This window comes from Festucalex cinctus, chromosome 5 (genome assembly GCF_051991245.1).
Source record: "Festucalex cinctus isolate MCC-2025b chromosome 5, RoL_Fcin_1.0, whole genome shotgun sequence".
In the NCBI taxonomy this organism is placed as follows: Eukaryota; Metazoa; Chordata; class Actinopteri; order Syngnathiformes; family Syngnathidae; genus Festucalex; species Festucalex cinctus.
Genome location: NC_135415.1, coordinates 30,306,271 through 30,329,591, shown reverse-complemented (window position 1 = coordinate 30,329,591; position 23,321 = coordinate 30,306,271). Strand labels below are relative to the sequence as shown.

General features: G+C 40.6%; 2 protein-coding genes across 5 annotated transcripts in view; one reads left to right on the top strand and one right to left on the bottom strand.

Moving 5' to 3' along the window:
- Positions 1–19,863, bottom strand: part of cabin1 (calcineurin binding protein 1) — a 41,883-nt gene extending 22,020 nt beyond the window's left edge. The window contains exons 1-29 of one of the 4 annotated variants that reach the window (XM_077521338.1): positions 19,252–19,863; positions 18,744–18,820; positions 18,528–18,620; positions 18,334–18,447; positions 17,931–18,065; positions 17,211–17,391; positions 16,999–17,128; positions 16,763–16,912; positions 15,363–15,658; positions 15,094–15,271; positions 13,950–14,083; positions 13,644–13,861; positions 12,903–12,966; positions 12,577–12,761; positions 11,858–11,995; positions 11,573–11,761; positions 11,239–11,481; positions 10,123–10,276; positions 9,926–10,041; positions 9,654–9,821; positions 8,439–8,645; positions 7,260–7,405; positions 6,847–7,108; positions 5,716–5,886; positions 4,518–4,607; positions 4,230–4,390; positions 4,057–4,154; positions 1,011–1,076; positions 283–462 (exon numbers count right to left, since the gene is read on the bottom strand). In XM_077521338.1, coding sequence (XP_077377464.1) covers positions 283–462; positions 1,011–1,076; positions 4,057–4,154; positions 4,230–4,390; positions 4,518–4,607; positions 5,716–5,886; positions 6,847–7,108; positions 7,260–7,405; positions 8,439–8,645; positions 9,654–9,821; positions 9,926–10,041; positions 10,123–10,276; positions 11,239–11,481; positions 11,573–11,761; positions 11,858–11,995; positions 12,577–12,761; positions 12,903–12,966; positions 13,644–13,861; positions 13,950–14,083; positions 15,094–15,271; positions 15,363–15,658; positions 16,763–16,912; positions 16,999–17,128; positions 17,211–17,391; positions 17,931–18,065; positions 18,334–18,447; positions 18,528–18,620; positions 18,744–18,746 — 4,270 coding nt within the window. In that variant the 5' untranslated portion in view covers positions 18,747–18,820; positions 19,252–19,863. Of the gene's footprint in view, positions 1–282; positions 463–1,010; positions 1,077–3,942; positions 4,155–4,229; positions 4,391–4,517; positions 4,608–5,715; positions 5,887–6,846; positions 7,109–7,259; positions 7,406–8,438; positions 8,646–9,653; positions 9,822–9,925; positions 10,042–10,122; positions 10,277–11,238; positions 11,482–11,572; positions 11,762–11,857; positions 11,996–12,576; positions 12,762–12,902; positions 12,967–13,643; positions 13,862–13,949; positions 14,084–15,093; positions 15,272–15,362; positions 15,659–16,762; positions 16,913–16,998; positions 17,129–17,210; positions 17,392–17,930; positions 18,066–18,333; positions 18,448–18,527; positions 18,621–18,743; positions 18,821–19,251 lie in introns of all 4 variants that reach the window. The other 3 variants (XM_077521336.1, XM_077521339.1, XM_077521337.1) reach the window with 3 other exon arrangements.
- A 281-nt stretch (positions 19,864–20,144) lies between these two features.
- Positions 20,145–22,584, top strand: neflb (neurofilament light chain b). The gene is made up of 4 exons (XM_077521340.1): positions 20,145–21,273; positions 21,433–21,557; positions 21,657–22,003; positions 22,080–22,584. The coding sequence occupies exons 1-4, from the start codon at positions 20,206–20,208 to the stop codon at positions 22,247–22,249; spliced, it is 1,710 nt and encodes a 569-aa protein (XP_077377466.1). The 5' UTR covers positions 20,145–20,205; the 3' UTR covers positions 22,250–22,584.
- Positions 22,585–23,321: the final 737 nt, after the last annotated feature.

Here is a 23,321-nt window from a genome sequence, read left to right as displayed (position 1 = left end):
AGTTTTTACAAATCTATTTAAAATTGTAAGTAATTGAGCTTTTTTTCTACATGGCCCTGGTTGATCTTCTTTGCTCTGCTGCCACCTGCTGGCCGTTTGTGTAATAACTACCATTGAGAGGCTGCATCAAAGCCTTCTGTATGCTCTAGCATAAAAAACAAAACAAAAAAACGGGACACTTAAAACATAAAAAAAAAAAAAAACATATTTACACGTTATTGGGAGCAACTGAGTTAAACAACCACCGTTTTTTTTTTTTTCTTCTCTCATAAGGTGGTCTACCTGTGTCCTCGGACGCAGGCTGCCCTTCCTTCACGGGCGTTGTGCTCTCCGACGACGAAGAACTGACTTTCCCACAGGCGGGTTTGTGGCTACTGTCTTGTGAGCTGGTGGGATCGGTGAAAGCGTCCTGGGTGGAGTTGGAGTCAGAAAGCATCACCACCTCGCTGTCCTGGCTGCGTTCTGCCAAAAGCAGAAACGACAAATGCTTAATTCAGCAGTTGAATGGCTTATGGATCGAAGGAAAATCATGAAAAAGTATTTCCAGTTAATTTTGTCTAAATGTTGGCCATATATGAGTCTTTAGTTTAAGCGTACTATACTGCATATTGTTTCAAGATATTCATGACCTCAAGTCCAAAGGGAGTCACACAAACTTAATCACAGTAACACAAGGTTGTAACACAAGGAGGGTTAGGTAGGATGGGCAGGGTTGGATAGTTTGGGTAGGAGACCAAAACTATGTCAGCGTTCCCCTAAATTGTTATTGGAGATATGGAGAATCATTGGCAGAGAACTGTCGATAAAGATAACCAAATGAGGAGTGGAGGATAACACACATGGGAATTTCCAAAAGATTCACAGTCATGAGTAAACAGCAAACATCTTATAGCAGGTGAGTAGTTGAAGTTAGAACTGTGCCTCTGTTAAGAATGCACGTCATTACAGAGCTGTTTTCTGACTGAAGATAAGAGCCTCGAAGAGAGTTTGGTGGGTTTGGAGAGCAGTACCATTCAGGGACGCCAGCCACATTGAAGACCTGGGCAAGCAGTAATCATGGTCAAACTCTGATGAGGCTGTTGAAGATATGGGGAGCTGGTTTTACAACAATATCAAAGCAGAACTGTACCTCTGAATGCATTTTATACATTACATTTAAAATGCAGGTTGGTTACAAAAAAAACAACACATATTTGACAAATGGGGGCATAAAAGCCAATCCCCCTTGTAGAACCCAATTCAGACAATAAATTAATACTTTCAATTTCATTGCAACAATACGGAAGAGAATTAGGGCCAGTGAAGAGAGGAAAAAAAAAAAAAAAGGTTTGGCAGGATTCTTACTTTATTCTCAGAATTCTTGATTTTTAAGTAAGAATTCTGAGGGGAAAAAAGGAAGTCAGAATTCTGACTTTAATCTCAAAATTCTGACTTTACAATGAGAATTCTGACTTTAAAGTGAGAATTCTGACTTAATTCTGACTTTAATCTCAGAATTCTGACTTTATTGGTACTACTAGTATTCTCATTTTAAAGTCAGAATTCTCATTGTAAAGCCAAAATTCTGAAAATAAAGTCGGAATCCTGCCAACCTGTAATTTTTCTCTTCGCTGGCCCTAATCCTTTTCCGTAAAACAATGACAAGAAAGGCATTCTTCTTCCTAGACAATAATGTTTCTTACACCACATGTAGCTTTTTTTTTTTTTTTTTTGTCTAGTGAGCCTGAATCATCTTAAGTCAATATCTTGGTGGTCAGTATGAGCTCTCACGATCACTAGGACATCCAAAATATAGCTAAGATTGTCTATCACTGGGTTAAAAACAGAATCAAGAGGAAAAATAATTGTGGGAAGACAAACAACGTTCATGACGACTGGATGTCTGAATCAGTCTCACCGGAATGTGCTTTAAGCAGAGAAAAAAAATGGCTAACACGTGCATAGTGCCACATTTTCTTGACTTTTGTTTTAGTTCTTTGCCAATAACAGACCACCCACGTGTTTCTGACCGATTAGATAAAAAATTCCAAATATGTCCTCATTAGTGCGATGAACACATGAATCACACAGGACAAGGCATCTCCGGGGAGTCACGATTTTTAAGTCAAGCCCACTCACCAAAATCCAACAAAGCGCACCTACGTGAGGCACCAGACGAGATGGTGAATTGTGTTAAGGATCTGCGTTTACTCAGGACCGAGGACGGTTGGAACGACATGCATGTCAATGGCAAAGCAGGTGGTAAAAGCAAGCAGGCAAAAGGAGGTAGCAGGCAGGCAGGTAGGTAAGGGAGCAAGGGGGAAAAAATCTGGCAACATGGGCAATATGGCTGCATTGTAAGCACATTCAAGCTTTACGTGGAACATGGGATGCGTGGAAAGAGTTTTTCATTAAAATGATTATGTATATTTTTCCCATATGAGTTTTCTTTGGAGACATTAGACAACTTCTTTTCAGTTTGATGGATGGATGGAAAATTAGTGTACAAATCTTTAATTAAAAATGAAAAAAAACGCAAGATCTTACATAAAGTGAATATCATGTAAAGTTGTCAAGTTTTTTTGTTGTTTTTTTTAAAACAGAATTTCACGAAAACACATTTGTATGTAGACACAATACAGAATTATTACGACACTAATTTTTACACTTGCAGGAACTGAAGGTACTGGAAAGACAAACAAGATTTTGGACTGTGGAAAGATGCGCTTACTCAACCAGAAGATCGTTTGTGAGGTCGGTGAATATTCAAGTCGATATCTCACCGAGTGCTTGTTATAGTCGAGAATTTTAGATTTTAGTCAGTGTTCGTAAAAAGTTGCAAAGATGTTTGCAATTTTTTTTTCTGAACATTTCTCTTTTCTTCAAAAGCCACTGAACTGTGACGGTTGACAGATTGCTGCGAGTGATGAATTTAATTCTAATGTTTTCTTCAGTAAAGTGAAAGTTAAAGTAAGTGGGCAGGAATTGCCGGTCACGTCACATTATTGTTGTGAATTCACACTCACGGCCCCCATAAGCGAGTAGATGCCATGTTTTGGAATAAATACTTCATAGATTTAAGTAAACAGCAAATGATAAAGACGCACAATTAAAATACAATACAAGGTTTTGACATGTTGGGTTTATTCCCTCGTTACGATTTTGTGCTTCCGTTGGATGAGTGACTTCCATCCTCCACCCTAACGAATTTGGGAATGAAGGGCGATATGGCCAAAAATAAAATATAAATTTTTTTCAGTCATGCAGGACGATTACGATTTTAATCTAATAAACCCAACAAACATTTATTTAGAGGTTTCATGTATTAAAAAATAATTCCTGTGCAAAATGTTCAGACAAAAATAACGTACACTGAGTCTAAATCAGTTTTAACATAAACTTAACATTCATCGTTTGCGCTTATTGCCACGACTGTAATCTATTTATAATGTATTTATTTAAAATTTATGCTTATTCCCTAATTAATTACATTATATTGGTTATGACTACTAATGTATAGTACCATCTGTTTCTCTATGTGTCTCTTTATTATCAATGGGCAGCTTCAAATCAATTGTCTCGAGGAGCAGTAATGTTTAAATTGAAATTGTGGTAGTAATCATTGATGGACCAACTAACTATATTAGGAGAATCATACTTGACAAACTGGTAAAGGAAAGCAAAAAGGACAAAGCCACACACATGCATGTGCACATTCCCGGCCAGCGTGCCCTCGCAAACCGTTTCGCCGATGCATTGTAGTCAAAGTCAACTTTAGCCATATTGTCCATGTCACCACAGCCCAACCACCCAGTGCAAAAAAAAAAATTCCATCGTAACTCAAACCAAGACCGCATAACGAGGTGATTATCAATCTGAGCACTCAGGAGACTTCCTGCCCCAGTGCAAAAAAAGGGTCAAAGGGCCCAAGCCCCGAGACAGCGCCGAGGACTGGGACTGTACCATCAGCCTGCTGCTCCTCGTGCCGCTGCTGCTGCCACTGCTGCCTTCGGAGAGTTTTGCGTTTGGCGTAATTGTGGTCAAACGGCGTGGCCACGTCGAGAGAGGATGTCACACCTGGAGTGGCAACTGATGCGAGCGAAGAGCTGAGGATGTTGCCCATGCCTACCGAAGAACTATTGAAGTCTTCATCTATCACAGAGGTTGGTTTCTCCCTGAAATGAATGAGGAAAGATTACCGGTAATTTTTTAACCATTACCGTAGCGCGACTGTCTTTCGGGTTACTTACTTTTCATTCGACCTGGGTATGCTCGGCATGCTCTTCTCTTCCCCGACTGCAAAGGGCCCTGTAGCAGCCTCAACCAGCATACTGAACAAGACTTCATGGTCCAGATCGGGCTCATTAGCCTCCAGCAGCTTTAAGATGGTGGCGCTGAGACGGAAGTGTAACTAAAAGAAACGATTTATTAATGCCTTCAAATGGGAGCGCTGCTTCCAAACAACAAAACCGAGCACCTCATAATTCAGATCGACTAAACTCAGGCTGCAATATCAGTATACTGGATGAGTGATTTACCTCCAGGGCTTCCATAGCCAGGTCAGGTGGATTATGGTAATGGATTTTACGAGGATACCTGGCAGCCTCTTCATGCAGGAAGTGCGCTGCCTTCAAATTCAAACAGAACATACCAGTAAAGAGGGATGATCACGTAACAATATAAACTAACTAACGGGAAAAAATCACAAGAAGGGTTTTAGTATTGAAGAGGAAAGTTACAGGTACTCTAATAAGAATTCACTCTGCTTCTTCAATATGCTCCTGACCTCCACGACACCGTGCTTGAAATTTCAAAGTTCATCTGCCTCCAACGATTTCATCATAAGAACACTGCTATGACTAATTCTCTATGCTTTTTTTTTCATCTCTTGGGAAAAAAACACATACATACACAACAGAACATCTTGCGAGGGAAGAGAAACGGCAATCTTTGTTTCTGTAGGCGGATTATGAAACAATCTCAAGACTTCAGCCTAGTTTTAGCAGTTACTTTCATCACATTTAACATTTTTCCCCCTTTAATAACAATTATTAGTTATTATTCTAAAAATGGGTGTGCAGTGTTCCCTCACTATAACGCAGTTCACTTTTCACAGTCTCGCAGATTTTTTTTAGTGCCATTTTGCATTTTTTATTTCTTTTTTTTACAGTAACGTACCAATTTTATAAAATTTATGGTTTGAACATTGTGAATGTTTAAATGAGAGAAATGCAAGAACATGTACCGTATTTTCACAACTCTAAGGCGCACCTTCATTGAATGACATATTTTAAAAGTTTTTCCATATATAAGGCGTTAAAAGTAGAGGCTGGGGTTACGTTATGCATCCATTAGATGGTGCTGCGCTAAAGGGAATGTCAACAAAACAGTCAGATAGGTCAGTCAAACTTTATGAATAGATTACAAAGCAGCTTTCTGACAACTCCAAAATGAATAAACAGCTGTTTTATTATTTTCTCTGAGCTAAAGTATTAGTATTAGCTAGCGATCCAAGATGGCGGGATCTTCTGCGCATGCGCGTCACCGATCGTGCAGGGTCACCGATAGCGTCTTGACAGCGAGACCTGTTGCGGCTCAATATTGATCCATATATAAGGCGCACTGGATTATAAGGCGCATGGTCAGATTTTGGAAAAAATTGAAGGCTTTTAGGTGCGCCTTATAGCACGACCTAACGCGCCAAACTTTACAAGTGAGGTTTCTAGGGCTGCTTACCTTTTTGTACAGCTTCAGATATTCCACAGGCGTCTGTCTGCGTTTCTCTGCTATCTTGCCCAGCATATAGTGGATGAGCCACTCCTCTTCATCACTGTCGCCCTCGCAACAGGAGGCTCCCTGGAAACACTGGGATGCGGTCTCCAACATGGATTCTCTCCTTTCCTCCATCTGGAAATCAAGACAGAGCAAAGCTTTACACACGGGTGTCCAAACGTTTTTCATTTGAGGGCCACATACAGAAAATCAGAAGGACGCAAAGGCCACATCATGTTATGGAAGAGAAATTGTGTTTAGTCCTAAAAATTGTACAAATTATTTATTGGTGCTTTTGCATATTTAGGAAAATGCTACAGTATATAAACCAATTTATTTGTAATATGGCAGTCGGGTTATTATAGGTTTGGAATTTTTCATTTGAATTTTAATTTCGTTTTGTTTTTTTAAATTGAGTTAGTTTTAATTAGTTTTAGTTTAGTTAGTTTCAGTATTAGTTTGAGTTTTTTGCTTTTTTAATGTGTATTACTTACTTAAAATACCATGGGTGCAACGTCATTATTCCGTTTTATATCAAAATAAATCTACTAAAAATCACATTTAAAATCATCCCAAAGGCTCATGCATTAAATTAATTAGCAAAGACTAAAACGAAGGACATTTTTGCTATAATTATAGTTAGTTTTATTTTAGTTTTGTACACATAAAATGTAGTTTCAGTTAGTTTTCTTTTTTTTTAAAACATCTTCGTTTTTGTTGTATTTCGTTGATGAAATTGCTGTTTTGAATTTTGTTTTTTTCATTAGTTTTAGTTAACTAAAATAAACTTTAATAGCACCTGTCTTTTTCGACACCCTCCCTTCTTACTTTGACCATCTACAAACATTTTTGTTTTTATTTGATTTGAACTGAGTCAAATGCCATTTTTAGCATATGTCGCAGGCCACTAAAAAATGGACGGCGGGCCGCAAGTGGCCCCCGGGCCGTAGTTTGGACACCCCTGCTTTAAGACCTGAATTAGCTTATTACCACAGTTCTCTACAAGGCCTTCACATGAAGATGCAGACTGATTTGATACCTCGCTTGTAAGACTGTTGAAAAAAAAAAAAAAAACCTTGTCAACATGCGCCTCACCTGTTTCACCACCTCTGACGGAAGCTCGTCGCGCCACTGCTTTAGCTGCCGCGAAGCAAACGAGTGCAAAGCGTACGATATGGTTCCGTACTCGATCCAGAGCGACAGGTTGGAGCCGTCGATCTCGAGTGCCCGCTTGAAGCAGTTGAGCACGGCCTGCGAGTGTTTCCATATGGGCACATCGCTTTTCAGCTCGTTTGAATTGAGCTTCTCCTGAATACGACTGGCCCGCGCTAAGGCCATTCCCGCCCAGGAATCAAACCTATCCCAAACACACGCTGAGCATCAGTGCAAGCAAAGATGACATAAGCAGCAACGACTCAAAAGTCATCACATTCGGTTTATAACATTTAGTACAGGACAATAAAACGTCGATACTTCAAATAAATAAGTGGTGAAATGAAATGATCTACCTGTTGGGACACACACAGATGTCATGCATGTAAAACTTCATGGCTTTGGACTGCTCCTTGTTCTTGAAGTGATAATCGGCCAGCAAGTAGTAAACCTCATCAATGATTGGAGGGGCTGGAGGACGACCGTCTGGAAGGCTTGGGGTCTTAAAAAGCAACAAATTGAAAACATGAGGACAATCAATCAATTAATAAATCAATCAATCCATCCATCCTCCCTTTCTTTCCCTTTACTGCTCATCCTCACAATGGGTGCGGGTGTACTGGAGCCTATCCCAGCCGACTTAGCTAAATTTGGCATGCACCCTCTCCCCCTGCCCCCCGGAAGAAGAAAATGTTTTAGGCCCCACCAAACCGAGCGGATAGATAATTGATTTTGTCTATAAAATTGTTGTGACTACACCTCGGAAGAAGCGCAAAGACTCCATGGCATGCACATTTCTCTCGGACAATGAAAGCGCTACTGCCACCTATTGTAGTGCATGTGCAATTACATTTCATTCTAGTATGGCAAACAACAAAAAAAAGCTCTCTGGGGTCACATGTGCCGCCCAAAAAATAATAATTTTGAGTCTTAAATTCACCTACCAACCATTTTTTGGGGGGAATTTGGGAGGAAAATGAAGTACCGGTACCTGGAGAACTCCCATACAGGCAAAAGGGAGAACATGTAAATCCCACACAGAAGGCCAGATTTGAACTCATAACTGTGTGGTGGATGTGCCAGTATTAATGAATACTTTCTATAATTAATTAGTTTAATTTTTTTCACAAGAAATACTTAGATCAGGCATGGGCATCTGGTGACCCGTGACCACGGTCTGAGTTATTAAATAAAATTACTTTTTTTTTTTTTTTTAAAGTTTTTTTTCCCAAATACTTTTTTATGCAGTAATAAGTATATGGCCATTTTCTTGTTTGCATCAAACCCTTTGTTTTTGGGTTAGAATAGTGGATATTTTATGTCATACATGTATATTGAAAAATCTATTATCAAAAATGAAATATTATAGAAGCATGTGTTTTGCATAGAGTGTGCATGTATCTATTTCACATTAAAAATCGCAATTTTGTCATGTTTCAAATATTTGACTGTTATATGCGACCCTCGTGAGGATAAGCGGTCCAGATGCTGGTAAACGGACGTTCCTTACATTCAGTGCGGGCTCACAAACTGACCTTTTTTGTCATGCCCTCAATGTAGGCTGCAACCTCATCCATGGTGAGGGTGGGAGTTTCACTTGGGGGCGCAATTCCTGCAAACCTCCTCAACAGATTAGCTAAATCTGCAGATACGGTGCTCGTTTTGTAGCTGTCAAACTCGGGCAGTGACTTTGGTTTGAAATACTGGAACATGAAAAGGGCATCGCTCCACAGCAGCTCAACCTGCAACACGTGTATTAGTTCAAAGGGCCAGATTAGCATATTCAACATATTCGTTATTTTATTACATCCGACGCTGGCAAAGCAGATTCACTGTACTGTAATGTATTGGGATTTCCAGGGAAAACCTCTTAAAATTATGGCCCAAGTCATATTCTAACCTCCTCAGGATGCTGGCCGAAATTGGCTACATCCTTCCACTGATATGAAATTATTGATACAGGATATAATTAGTATTTCGTTCAGTTTTTTTTTGTTTTGTTTTTTTAATGGGCAAAAAAAATTATTTAAAAAAAAAAACATAGGCCATTATTTTAGGAGGGTGATGATATTGCTACAGTCCATTCAAATGTTTAAATCAAATGCATTGGTATACCTGATACCACAACCTAGTGGCCGAGTGCAAAAATGACAAATTTACATTTATTTATTTTTTAAAAGGGATCCTGGACAACTTAACATGTATGGCTTGATTTGTAGTTGTTATTTTGTTAAGTTAGCTGGGAAAAGTGCCTAAAAGCTCAAAAACGCACCTTTAGATTTATTTATTGTAGTTTTATACAAAAATATCAATCAAATGGGGCCATCTAATTTGGCCACTAAAATCATAAGTGACGTGTGTCGTCTTGCTGGTCTATTAACTATTTTCAACAGAAATATTGGTACCGGCAACTTATTCCTAGCATTTGTTGACAATCACGGTTGAATGTTTTAAGAGAAGAGGGACTAAAAGGAAGATGAAGGTCCACTATACACACTGCATTAAATAACTTATTTCATTTAGCAACTTCAGTTGAAAACAGTCAAGCCAGCCGCCATAGCAACCAGTGTTTTGAGAAAAAGTCAGAAGCTGCTGTAGTTAATAAATAGAAATGAAAGTGTTCAAATTCGAAATCAAAATGTTTTAAAGGTGGTATGTCATTGAACTGTGCAAGTCACATATGAATTTGCTAGCATTTTTGCATCACGCATAACCATACATTTGCAATGTCAAAAGGGTTAAGATCTGACCTGTGGAGAGGAGTGGTCTTCAAGGAAGCGGGCCTTGCTCTTCTTACTCGGATAGGCATACAGGCAGAAAAAGCACTGTTCCAAAGCCATCTCCAACTCTTCTTTGTAGGGATGACATACATTGCCGGCACTGCCAGCAATTGCAAACTCTTTTTCCAAAACGTGAACCTACGGCGAACATCAAATTGCTGTCAAACGTGTTCAAGTTATACGTTCAAATGAATTCACATAGCCAATTATAGAGGTTTGTTTGAAGGTATCCTGAAGCTTACGAAAAACTTGAGTAGTAAACCATCTGAAGAGCAGCACATGGAGCGACGTCCGAGATACTCGTGAGCCGTGTTCAGAAGCATGAGGGAGGATGGCAGCATCGGAGAGTCCGAGTCATCTAAAAAGTCATGCTAACAGTGTCATTCAGCGCAACGGCGATGTTAACAAAATATGCATGAAATCAACAAGTTCCACAAACCTTCATCATCCCCTACAGACATATGCTGTTGAAGCATAGCGTTAAAAGCGGCTTCTTCGTGTTTAATGATACGATATAAAATAATCCATGGAAGCACAGAGAAGAAATACGCCTCTTTGGGATCGTCGGAAATTGTCATGCAAAGATCGATCAGCTGAGAAAGACAACCACAAAAATACGTTACCATCCCATACAGACGAATGCCTTGCCATTAGTGCAGTGGTGTCCAAACTGCGGCCCGGGGGCCATTTGCGGCCCGCCGTCCATTTTTCAGTGGCCCGCGACATATGCTAAAAAATGCCATTTGACTCCGTTCAAATCAAATAAACAAAACAAAAATGTTTGGAGAAGGGAGGGTACCGAAAAACAGGGGCCTTTAAAAGGTTATTTTAGTAAACTAAAACTAATGAAAAAAATACAATTCAAAAAACAATATTGTTACCGAAATAAAATAAAAACGAAAATGCTTTTTAAAAAAACGAAAACTAACTGAAACTACATTTTATGTTTACAAAATTAACTAAAATTATAGCAAAAATGTCCTTCATTTTCGTCTTTGTTAATTAATTTAATGCATGAGCCTTTGGGGATTATTTTAAATGTGATATTTAGTAAATTTATTTTGATATAAACCAGAATAATGACGTTTGAAAGTATGTCACACAGAAGTGACGTCATCGAGCAGCAGCCAATAGAAAAGCACCAAAAGATGACGTTGCTCCCATGGTGTGTGTGTGTGGTTTTTTTTAATATTGCGCACAAGTATTACACATTTAAAAAAAACAAAAACAAACTAATACTAATACTGAAACTAACAAGCATTTTTTAAAGAACTAAATAAAAACTAACCCTGAAAACAAATAAAAACTAACTAAAATGAAAAATTCCAAAACTATAATAACACGACTGCCATATTACAAATAAATTGGCATAAATATACTGTAGCATTTTTCTAAATATGCAAAAGCACAAATAAATTATTTGTACAATTTTTAGGACTAAACACAATTTCTCTTCATAACATTACGTGGCCCTTGCGTCCTTCGGATTTTCTGGATGTGGCCCTCAAATGAAAAAGTTTGGACACCCCTACATTAGTGGGTCTATAAACCGAACCTGAATAAGATTGTTTGCCAGTCGAGCCATACTGGAAAAGTGGGTGATGCTGCTAAGGATCTCCGAGTCTTTGGTAAAGCAGATGTCGATGCCCTCCAGCAGCTTCGTAAGGGTGCTCACCCATTCTTCCTTCACAGGTGGAGAGCTGCTTGGAGAAGAGTTGAGCTGCTGCAGAGCTTCGTTCAGAGCCATCTCGCTTGTCTCCAGACACTGCTGGTAGTCTTGGAGCCTTAATAGCGAATTCTGTGGCAAAATTAAATACAGCAAAATGAGAGGCACCAATCATATCGCAGCATTTTTTTTTGTTGACTCATGAGTTGCAGCGTCATCTGACCTGCAGCAGCAGCAGCTGAGCAGGACGTTCTGGCGCTGAGCTAACAAACTCCAAATGTTTACTCCTGCTGCCGTAATTGAGAGTAGGTTGCAACAAGCGCACAACCGACTCAAAGTCTGCGGACTCAAAGAGATGCTGGATTTCCTCCAATGACTGGCAGCGCTCCAGAGACTTCAGTCGTTTGTCAATCTGACCATGGAAGAAATAAAAACAACATTTGGAATGAAGAAAGAAGGACATTAATAAAAGAAAAAAACATTTGGAGTCATATTCCAGTACACTGACCTCCTCAACAGAGATTGCGGCATCTACCCTTAAGTTAGGCAGTTTGATGGTGTAATATTTGCCTTCGGGCGGCTTGAGTTTGCTCTGTAACAGCCCTGTACAGACATCATAGCTCTCAACAGCCAATTCCATGTCTCCCTGGAAAGAGACAAAGTTCCTTGTCATAACTAGTTCACTGAACTCATTCAAACACAAAAACGTGTAAATACGTTTTTAAGACTTTGTCCTGCACTCCCAAAAATGTATTTTTACATGGTTTTTTTTATGCTAGAGCATACAGAAGGCTTTGATACAGCTCTAGCATGAAGAGGTCACTTAAAGCAGTGGTAGTTATTACAGAAATGTGGCAGCAGAGTATAAGAGATCAGCAAGGGCCATGTTGCAACAAGCTCTTTTACCCAGTGTTTTCAATGGGTTTGTGAATAATGATGAAACTTAGCTACATTCTAATGCTAATTGCTGCAAAACGGAAACAGATAAAAACATATTATTTTTCCTGATGAAAGAACAGACTCCAATCTTTCTTTTGGTAGGTTCCAAGTTTAATAGCAATAGAACAGAATATTCTGTGGGCCTTGCAAAATCAGTCAAAATCCAGTAAAAGAGCTGGGAGCGAAAGGGGTTGCTTCAATGAAAATGGCTGCTGGGAGTGAATGAGTTACGGGCGAGTTGAAATGATTCATGTATGTAATCCCAAAAACAACAACATATGTGTTCACCTGGAGAGCAAGGTATCTTGCCTTCAGCCAGTAGACGCGCACTGTGACATCTAACCACTTGTCCTCAAACAGATCTTTTTGAGATGAACCTAAAGCCAGCAGAAAAACATCCGCCTGGAAATGTTGTCCAGGGAATTCATTTTCAGCAGTGTCAATGCAGGAAACACTGTTTCTTCGAGAGGTCACTAAAGGGAGAAATAAAACAGGAAGTGAAAACGTGCTTTCCACAATGACCCCACTGAGCTGAGAATATAAACATACTGCATTGCAAGAACAATTTTGACAAATCAAAATGTCAACATATAAAAAAAAAAAAAGGGTCTTGCCTTTGTTGTGCAGCCATTGCTCCAACTGCAATTCCATACATGCCAAACTCATTTCCAACATTTCCTGCACATAAAGAAGTGAAATACGCACTGATTACCATCTATTCATCAGTTGAAAATAATGCACTCAAGCATGTCCATGGGTCACTAAATAAGATTATTCCTGAACTACATTTAACAGTGAGGGGAAATGAAAGCAATGAGAAGTTATATCTGTAAGCAGTAGAGTAGAGCTTAAGTATTGGTTTAATTACATAATATTTTCCGCACTATAAGGCGCACCTTCATTGAATGACATATTTTAAAACTTTTTCCATATATAAGGCGCTACAGTAGAGGCTGGGGTTACGTTATGCATCCATTAGATGGTGCTACGCTAAAAGGGAATGTCAACAAGACAGTCAGATAGGTCAGTCAAACTTTATGAATAGATTACAAACCAGCTTTCTGACAACTCCAAAATGAATAAACAGCTGTTTTATTATTTTCTCTGAGGTAAAGTATTAGTATTAGCTAGCGATCCAAGATGGCGGGATCTTCTGCGCATGTGCGTCACCGATCGTGCAGGGTCACCGATAGCGTCTTGACAGCGCGACCTGTTGTGGTTCAATATTGATCCATATATAAGGCGCACTGGATTATAAGGCGCATGGTCAGCTTTTGCAAAAATTTAAGGCTTTTAGGTGCGCCTTATAGTCGTGAAAATACGGTAATTGCAAATAATCCTCTTTTGTCATTTACCCGGAGGTGCTGGTTACTGCAGTCTCGAAACAAAGGGTTCGGAAGGCCACAGCTGTGCTTTCGCCAAGTCTGGTAGACCTCCAGCACCACAGCAGTCATACCAGGAGGCCACTCCTCCATGAACTTCTGACCCACTGCTTTCAGATAGCACAACATCAGGTCCAGTATTCCTCCATTGGACATATTTTTAAGAAGGAAGTTATGCACATCCTGTTGCTCTACAAAAAAGAAAAAAAAAAAAATCATTTTTCGTTAATGGGAAAGATGATGTTAAGAACATCACGAACCAGAAAGGACCAAGTGTACCAGATTCCATGTAATCAACTGCGTCAACCGGAACGCAGATCCCAAGGAGAGGCTGCATGTCATCCTTCCCATCGCACTGTGTCTCGAGATTACTCAGACTTTCATCTTCATTATCGGGATCAAACTTCCTTAGCCTACGAAAAAGGGAAATGATTTGATACTAGGGGCGTTAAAAAAAAATAATCGATTCGGCAATATATCGCGATACTGCAGCACGCAATTCTCTAGCGATTCAATAGGCGGCAGAATCGATTTTTAAAACTCATTCACTGCCAGTCATTTTCTAAAATTTTGAAATTGTCAATACTCACGTGATATTACATTCAATAATTATATATAAACCGAATCTACCAAATAACAGAATAGACTCCCTACTTTTTGCCCCGTCCCATTCTTTTATAATTGACAGTAGAAAAATGTAGGTTTGCCAAAATACAGCCATTTCTCCCATGGACTCTGAAACTGTGTTTATTTCCTATAAAATGGGGCAATGATGTCATCTACCGGTGGTTGGGCATCAGTAAAGTTGTTTCCAAGTTTGATATTTACAGTGGAGCATGCTCAGATTCGCCCCCATTTAGCACCGCTCTAAAAAATACAATTGACAAGTATACTTGTCAAAGGCAGTGAATGAGTTAAACATCCATTTTTGATGGAAAAATATTCAACAAAACGTTTTACTTTGGGTTAGTGTTCACACCTTAAGCATGGAAGAATGTTATATTTTTACATGACATTGAAATTTCAGATCAATAAATAATAAATTTTTATACAAATCTTACAGTGTACAAGTTTACTGATTAGTATTTTCTAAATTTGAGTAAAAAATTGCAACAATCGACTTATAAAAATGTGTATCTCGATGAATCGGTATCGAATCGAATCGTGACCTATGAATCGCGATACGAATCGAATCGTCAGGTACTAGGCAATTCACACCCCGATTTGATACATCCGTAAAACTGCTTATCCTGACTAGGTTGTGGGTGTGCTGGAGCCTATCCAAGAGGACTTTTTGGGCAAAAGTTTTGGGACTGGTGGCCAGCCAATAATAGGGCAACCATTCACATCAACAAAATGATATGAAATAAAACAGCAGCACACTCAAAGCGTTGTGAAGAATAACGACACAAATTGCAGTTACCTTGAAGGAAGGTACTTAAACAACAACTCCTGAAAATCAATCTTCTCTTCCTTTTTGCATTTAGTGTTCCGAACCCGCGCCGAACGTCTCTTGGCGGTCTCAACGTTATCTTCGACCGCACGTTTCCTTTTCGGCGCCTTCTTTGACTTGTCTGTCAGAGATATGTCCATAACCGTAGCTGCGGATGGGTGAGGGAACAATGTTAAAAACACAACTTGACACCACCAAATCATTATTAAAACGTTCTATAACTCGTTTCCGCAACTGACCGACAGAAGAAACAGCTGCGGGGATTTCCACAACGGTCATTTGGGTTTGGATGGCAGGTTGCGAGAGCGCCGACGGCTCAGGAAGGACAGTCGGTGGCAGAGATGAGCTGGGGCTGCTGCTCAGCGCCGTCGTCTGGACGGTGCCGAGCGGACTGCTGGGCTCTGGCAGGTTTTGGAGGAAGCTCCGGTCACGGTATGCAGACAAGTCGATCCTGCGTCCGAGACTCGGACGTGGCGGCCCACATGTGGTTTGATATCGATACATTGCAATAAGGCTTTCACCCACATGCTTCCACCTGTGCTCAGACAATAGTCACATGTCAAATCAATGTATCCGACCATCTATTTAGAGCAGGGGTGTCCAAACTTCTTCATTTGAGGGCCACATCCAGAAAATCACAAGGACGCAAGGGCCACATCATGTTATGAAGAGAAATTGTGTTTAGTCCTAAATAATTGTACAAATAATGTATTTGTGCTTTTGCATATTTAGAAAAATGCTACAGTATATAAACCAATTTATTTGTAATTTGGCAGTAGGGTTATTAAATGTTTTGGAATTTTTCATGTTAGTTTTTATTTTGTTTTGAGATTATTTTTTTTTGTATTAGTTTTAATTAGTTTTGAGGGTGGTTCTGTTAGTTTTTTAGTAGTTTTAGTTATTTAATAAATGCTCAGTTTCAGTTTAGTTTTAGTTTAAAAAAAAAGTGTATTACTTGTGCGCAATATTTAAAAAACAGCAAAGGAGCGATGTTATCTGAAGGTGCTTTTCTATTGGCTGCTGCTAGATGACGTCACTTCTGTGTGACATACTTTCAAATGTCATTATTCCGGTTGATATCAAAATAAATCTACTAAAAGGACATTTTTGCTATAATTTTAGTTACTTTTGTATACATAAAATGTAGTTTCAGTTAGCTTTCATTTTTTAAAAAGCATTTTCGTTTTTATTTTATTTTGTTCGTAAATGATTTTTGAATTTTAGTTTTAGTTATTTCATTAGTTTTAGTTAACCTAAATAACCTTTAATGGCACCTGTTTTTCGATGCCCTCCCTTCTTACTTTGATCATCGCCAAACATTTTTGTTTTTGTTTATTTTATTTGAACTAAGTCAGATGCTATTTTTAGCATGTGTCGCGGGCCACTGAAAATTGGACGACGGGCTGAAAATGTAGTAGTTTGGACCCCCCCTGATTTTGAGGTAAACATTTGACATACTCAGGATATAATGAAATACACCAAAATAGGCAAAAGTATTGCGGCACACCTCTTAAACCGATTTAGAATGCGATATCAATCGTACTCCGCTGTTGTACACACTCAGGAAACTATGTGTGGTTGACAGTCAGTTTACTATTACCAGTAGCATTTGAAGAAAATTGCAGTTAAGAATACTCACGAAAGACATCTGATTGGCTTCATCAACACCAGATCCGGGGTCGGCTCCGCGTAAGAGAGCGCCCGCCTGCGTTTTCGTAAATCCAGAGCCTCTTCCACAATAGATTTGCGTTCCTCTTCCTCCACTTCCACATAGTGGACGGACATGTCACTGCAAAGCAACCACAGAAAAGTCAGTGGCAACGCTTCCGAAAGCATTTCTCCACGGTGAAGGATTAGAAAAACGAGTGCAGTCACCATCTCTTGAACATGTGCATTGTGTCTCTTTTAAGACTGGCCTGTTCCTCGAAGATTTTCTCCTTCAACACCAGGCCTTTCGTGTAACAATGATCCTTTTCAAGGGCTTTACTGATGAAGTACAAACACCCTGGAAATATTTATACAGACGACCATCACTTTAAGGCTTGTATTGTGAAACACCAAACTGGTTTTAGCAACGTTTAACATACAAGTGTAGTCACAGAGTGTGTAAAGAACAGTGATCAGATTGTCCAGGCAGGGCCAGTGGTCCGGGTTACATTGCAATCCCTCCTCAAAGGCATGCCGGGCCAACGGAATGCGCAGCAGTCGTACGGCCACTTGTCCAATTTTGTACCACATGTTCACGTCAGTGGAATCCAACAGAACAGCCTACATTGAGAATGGAGACGACTTTAACTCATTGACTCCCAAAAACGTATAAATACGTTCTATTTTAAATATTACCATGCTCCCAAAGATGTAATTATACGTTTTGGCTTTGACGCAACCTCTGAACTGAAGAGAATGCTTGAAGCAACGGTAGTTATTACAAAAAACGGCCAGCAGATGGCAGCAGAGTATAAGAGCTCAAAAAGCTCTTTTCCCCTACTATTTTAAACAGATTTGTGAATAATGATGAAACTTAGCCATGTTCTAATGCTAATTGATGCAAAATGGAAACAGCTAGAAATACACTTTTTTTTCCTGATGAAAGAAGAGACTTTAATCTTTCTTTTGGTAGGTTCCATGTTTTTATAGCAATAGGACACAATATGCTATGGGCCTTGCAAAAATCTGTCAAAATCCAGTAAAACAGCGAAAATGTCCTGGGAGTAAATGAGTTAAACAGGTTTTTTTTTTAACCCATTTCCAAGAAGACAAAATTTTAGTTGCACTAGGTGATGTGTAGCATTGTTTTATTGTTTGACCTCTAAGTAAAACTCCATCGCTGTCTCCAGGTCATCTCGTGATGCAGACATACTAGCCAGATTTTTAAACGTGGAATACTTCAACATCAGGCCGGGATGCTTGAGACCCAGACTCTGATCCTCCGAGGGCATGGCCTAAAATAATAGACAATGAATAAAGGTACTTCAAAATGAGGATTTGTTTTTAGACAGCAAATTAAATCGGGATTTTTTTTTTTTGTGAGAATTTAAAAGTGCTGCTTTTATTGTTTTTTCACATCATCGCAGTAATTTCCATAATTATGTGCTGAAAAATCATTTCAGCGCCAAAGCAGCTCCTTTGGAATTCTTACTGCGGTTATGTGAAAGCATACATAATGGCCACGGACTAAGAAAATGAAGACAATGATGTATGCAAGTTTACCTCTTTGAGGAGTGGCGTTTTAAGCAGCTCGTGATACGCCTCGGCAGACTCCTCAAACTTGTCATGTTTCTGCAGATCTAAAGCTTTATGATACAAAGCAAAAGCCTCTGCTTCCTACACGGGGGGAAAAAAAAAAAAGCATCATCACATAAATGTTGGCAGTATAGAATAAGCAATGCACAGATTCACTATACCTGAGCCTCTTTTGTTCGACTTTTCTTACTTCTCAACGGGTCTTGAGACTCATCTGCAGCTGTTGATGCAGCATTTAATGCCGCAATTCGAATCTATAAAAGAAAAAAATAAGACAAAACAGAAGCTCACAAATGGTATACTCTAATGCCTAGAACCACTTGATTGGTTTACAAAACATGCTAATAGGGTGTAACGGTTACATTAGACCACCTTACCATTTTGTATGTCAGGGATGATGTGGTATTTGAGAACAAACCATCCCACCTTTGGGTTCAGCAGGTCCTGATCAAATCTATTCACGGGTAGAAAATAATAGCAGCAGTGAATGTGCAAACTTGTGCAAGGTCAAGTGACAGGTTAGCAGTGAAAGTACCGGTATCAATAATGTGTGCTGGTATGAGGAGAATGTTACATTGTTTGGGGCTTAATGACATCGCCAACACGGTTATCTTAACCAACCAAACTCCGAATGTCAATTTCAGTACTGTTATAGCACAGTTAGCTTAGCTCTGCCACGGGGCACGGTCGGATTACAAAGAAACGCACCAGCTGTGAATATGTCAGTTAGAATAGCAGTTCTATAACTTTCTAATGCCGTTAACAGTCAAGTGTGACGACACTAAAATAACCGTTAGGTCGCTGAACTCACTAATGTGGGCATACGTTGAGTTGGATGTGCTACTGCTTCATTCACTTCGAGGAGCCGAAGCGACTGAGACTTACCATTCATTTGTCTCGACGAAAACTGTAGCATAAATGTGGCACCTAGTCAGTATACCTTGAAAACTCCGTAAGAGAGTCAATATGGCGTACTATTTAAGTTTTAAACTTCAATCAATTCATCAGCCTTTGTTATTGTTCACGTCGGAACCGCCACCGCCTGACGTGCTACTCACTAGTAAACTCGTCGCTCATTGGCCAATGTCGTATTCGCTTGGCCAATCACATATTTTCATATTAAACCACTTTGTTTTCCACAGTTATGGTTGGTTGAACCGTCATATGCCTTTCTGCATTGACAAATGCGGTTTCTCGTTTGATAACGCATCTTTTACCTAATTCATTTGAGGTCAAGAGCTATCAACATTCCAAACTGCTGGTTTCGATTTTGTAGAGGAAATTTATTGTGTAAACTTTTAGAGTAAAGAGCTCAAGATCGGAGAAAAACGAACACGAGTTTTGCAGTCCCTTAAAATGATTCAACCTGCATAATAATCTAACATCCACTAGAGGGCGAGCATTGACTATAATACTTTAGTGTATTTTAAAAGGGCGTCACCATCACTAATGCATTTATTTCCAATTAATGAACACATACCATGTTACTTACAACTTTCTGTTTTACCTTACACACTCTTTTGCCTGATAAAGCTGAAATAATGCAACTTGCAGGTTTCGGTGTACCATGTAGGGTAGGATGGGAGAAGTTGCACTCAGTGACCCTCTTGCTTGTTGCAGTGGCCCTGCCACTCAACATATTGAACATCCTCACCCCACCTCTCGCTCTTGGCTGAGGCTGGCTCGCTGGCTCCATTATCAATTCCTTTTGTCAGCATGCCTGCAAAAAGCAGCTTACGTCACGGTCATTACAGGCTCTATAAAAGCCAGCGTAATGCAGAATCACTGCGCAGTTGACACAGCTTACAACACAAGACTCGGAGCAGATTGCCTTAAATCATGACTTCCACCGGCTTCGACTTTTATTTTCCTTCTACTTACAAGAGAAGAAGCGCCGTGCGTAGTGCGGGATATGGACCTAGCGGAGGTTTAGAATCAAGGGCTGCATATTCGAGCCACTCTGCCCCCACATCTTATGCATCGTCCTACAGAAGTTTTCCCACCCACAGCCGAGCTACCTCCAGCTCTTTCCTGCTTTCTGCTCCACCGGGGTATACGGCGGCCAGTGAGCTTCGCCTCGACCAAGCAGCGCAGGTGACCTCTGAATTCAAACGATTAAGAACCCAGGAGAAGGCTGAGCTACAAGACCTAAATGACCGCTTTGCGAGCTTCATAGACAGGGTCCATGAACTGGAGCAACAAAACAAGTTGCTGGAGACCGAGCGCCTGTTGCTCAGGCAGCGCCAAACCGAGCCGTCGAACCTCCGGGCCCAATATGAGCACGAGATCCGCCAGCTAAACGCCGCGGTGGACGAGGCCCGTTATGAGAGACAAGCCGCCCAGCACCACAGGGATGAGATGGAGGGCGTGCTGAAGAACCTGCAAAAGCGCTACGAGGATGAAGCGCTCGGCAGGGAGGGGGCAGAGGGCAGGCTAATGGACGCCAGAAAGGAGGCAGACGACTCCGCCATGGAGAGAGCGGAGCTCGAGAAACGGGTCGAAATCCTGCTGGATGAGCTGGCCTTCCTGAAGCGTCTCTGCGAGAGCGAAATCGCGGAGCTCCAGGCCCAAATCCAGTACAGCACGGAGGTATCCGTGGAGATGAACGTCGTTAAACCGGACCTATCGGTGGCTCTGCGGGACATCCGCGCCCAGTATGAGACAATGGCGCAACGCAATCGCCAGTCGGCTGAGGAGTGGTTCTGCAATAAGATGAATGTCATGTCGGTGGGCACCGCTCGCAACACAGAGGGCGTACGGAATGCCAGAGACGAAGCTGGTGAGTACCGCCGGCAGCTGAAAAGTAGGACGTTGGAGATTGACGCCTGTAGAGAGATCAACCAAGCGCTGGAAAACCAATTGCAGGAAGTGGAGGAGAAACAGAGTGCTGAGATTTCCGCACTGCAGGTGAGCAACTCAACATTGATGCGTCTCTTCACTGTGAGACAAAAATATCTGCAAATCAATACTCAAGCGGTTGTTTGCTGCAAAGTATCGTTCCTAAGTTGTTGTTTTGGCACAGGATTGTATGATGCAGCCATTTCTGTGATTCCTTTTTCCCCACAGGATGCCATCAATCATCTGGAGGAAGAATTGAGGGCAAACAAGAATGAAATGGCTCGTTACCTGAAAGATTATCAGGATCTCCTGAACGTGAAGATGGCTTTGGATATAGAAATTGCGGCCTACAGGTTGCGTACTCCTACACACGAAGTTCACGTTGTATTGTCATTTAGAAACAAATGCCATCAATATGCCGCCATTTCTGTCCGTGTTTAACGCAACCTCAGAAAGCTGCTTGAAGGAGAAGAAAACCGCTTAGACCGGTGCGGCCAGATGTCTGCAGTGGTTCACTCCCAGGCCGCGTTGGCCGGACCTCCTCACGGAAGAACTCTGGTCTCCATGCAATCTCAACTGCATTCGGCCGCTCCGTACCTGCTGACCCCTCGCTTGTACAGGTCAACCGTCTCGATATCTGCACGTGAAGCGCAGCAAGCGGACGCAAGTCCTCTTCGAGAAGAGGCGGAGGAGCCGCAAGAAGAAGAGGAGGAGGAGGAGCGGGAGGAAGAGGAGGAAATGGATGACAAGGACAAAGGAGAGGAAGATGAGGAGGGTGAGGACGAAGCTGATGGAGAAGGTAAGCGTGTGTTGAGGCTGGTGCGTGTATAGCAATAAATTATGAATTTCTCTCTTTTTTTTTTCTCTCCTTGAAGAGGCTGAGGCTGAAGAGCCATCTAAGGAGGATGAGGAGGAAGGAGCAGATGAATCTGATCAGAAAGAAGAAGAAGAAGAAGACAAAGAAGAAGAGGACCATGATGATGGGAAGGAAGGAAGTCAAAATGACGTGGAAACAGTCGCCGATGAGAAAAATGGAAAAGCCTAGTACTGTTTATTTATGCTTCGGTAACTTGCAGCTAAAGCAACTCCTCTCCCGCAAGGCTCGTATTTGTCATCCGTTACATTGTAACGTTTCAACTTGTTGCATGGATGCTACACTTGAACCATGATCAAAGCTATATGAGAATGTCACAAGCATCCAAACTATAACTGTGCTTTGTGTAGATTTGCTTGCAACATGTTTATGCTTAAATGTCACCCGAATATCCCTAGTAAGAAGTTCTGTATTATATTGAACCGGCCCAATATCCTCACAGTGGTTGATCACTATAATGTGCTGAAATAATAATAATAAAGCCTGCAAGCCTTATAAACCGAGAATCTACGCAGTGGTTTTCATTTATACTTCTATGCAGCGTTGTATCAATGAAAATCAATGAACATTTATTTACTAAATATCAAATATTCGGTATTTTTGCTGTCACTTTTACATTTATTAACCATCAAGCCATTTTTTTGTCCCCAAAGGTATTAAAAATGTTACCTTCACCATGAGTAATAGAATTTACCACAAATAACATTCGTCTGTATCACTTAAGCACTAATTATAATCACTTAATGGCAAATAAAGTAGGCTACTTTATTAATTATTCCATCAATTGGTGTTAATCACCCCCCCCCCCCCCCCCCCCCCAACTGCCAGTTATGCACTAATAAGCGAAGTGCGCCTCTCGAATTCAAGGTGCATTATGGGTAGGCGAAACTACCAAACGGTCATTGAAAATGAATTGGATCCAATCTGCTCTGATCGAAATGTTTCAACCGCTGGAAAGTTGCTGTGTTTTTTTTTATGAACATGCATAGCATGTGGTTTACTGACATCGGGGAAGTTGACTTGCAAGCTTTAAAAGTGTCGAGTTACGCAAAGATTGTCACCACTCTAATCTCCGCCATTCAAATTGATTGGGTCGTCGGTAGCCTTGTTTTGTTTTGTTTTTTTCCCTCGCGCATGCGCAAACTTAATGCGCACTTCGCTTATTTGACATTTTGTACGACTGAGCTTAGAAGTGTAAAGCAATAAAGACAGTTGTGTTGTTTTTGAGCGAGCATGCCATCTG

Coding starts and splice junctions, on each gene's coding strand:
- neflb (XM_077521340.1), top strand. CDS start 20,206: ATGACTTCCACCGGCTTCGACTTTTATTTTCCTTCTACTTACAAGAGA. Junction 21,274..21,432: donor CTGAGATTTCCGCACTGCAG/GTGAGCAACTCA, acceptor TTTTCCCCACAG/GATGCCATCAATCATCTGGA. Junction 22,004..22,079: donor GGACGAAGCTGATGGAGAAG/GTAAGCGTGTGT, acceptor CTCTCCTTGAAG/AGGCTGAGGCTGAAGAGCCA.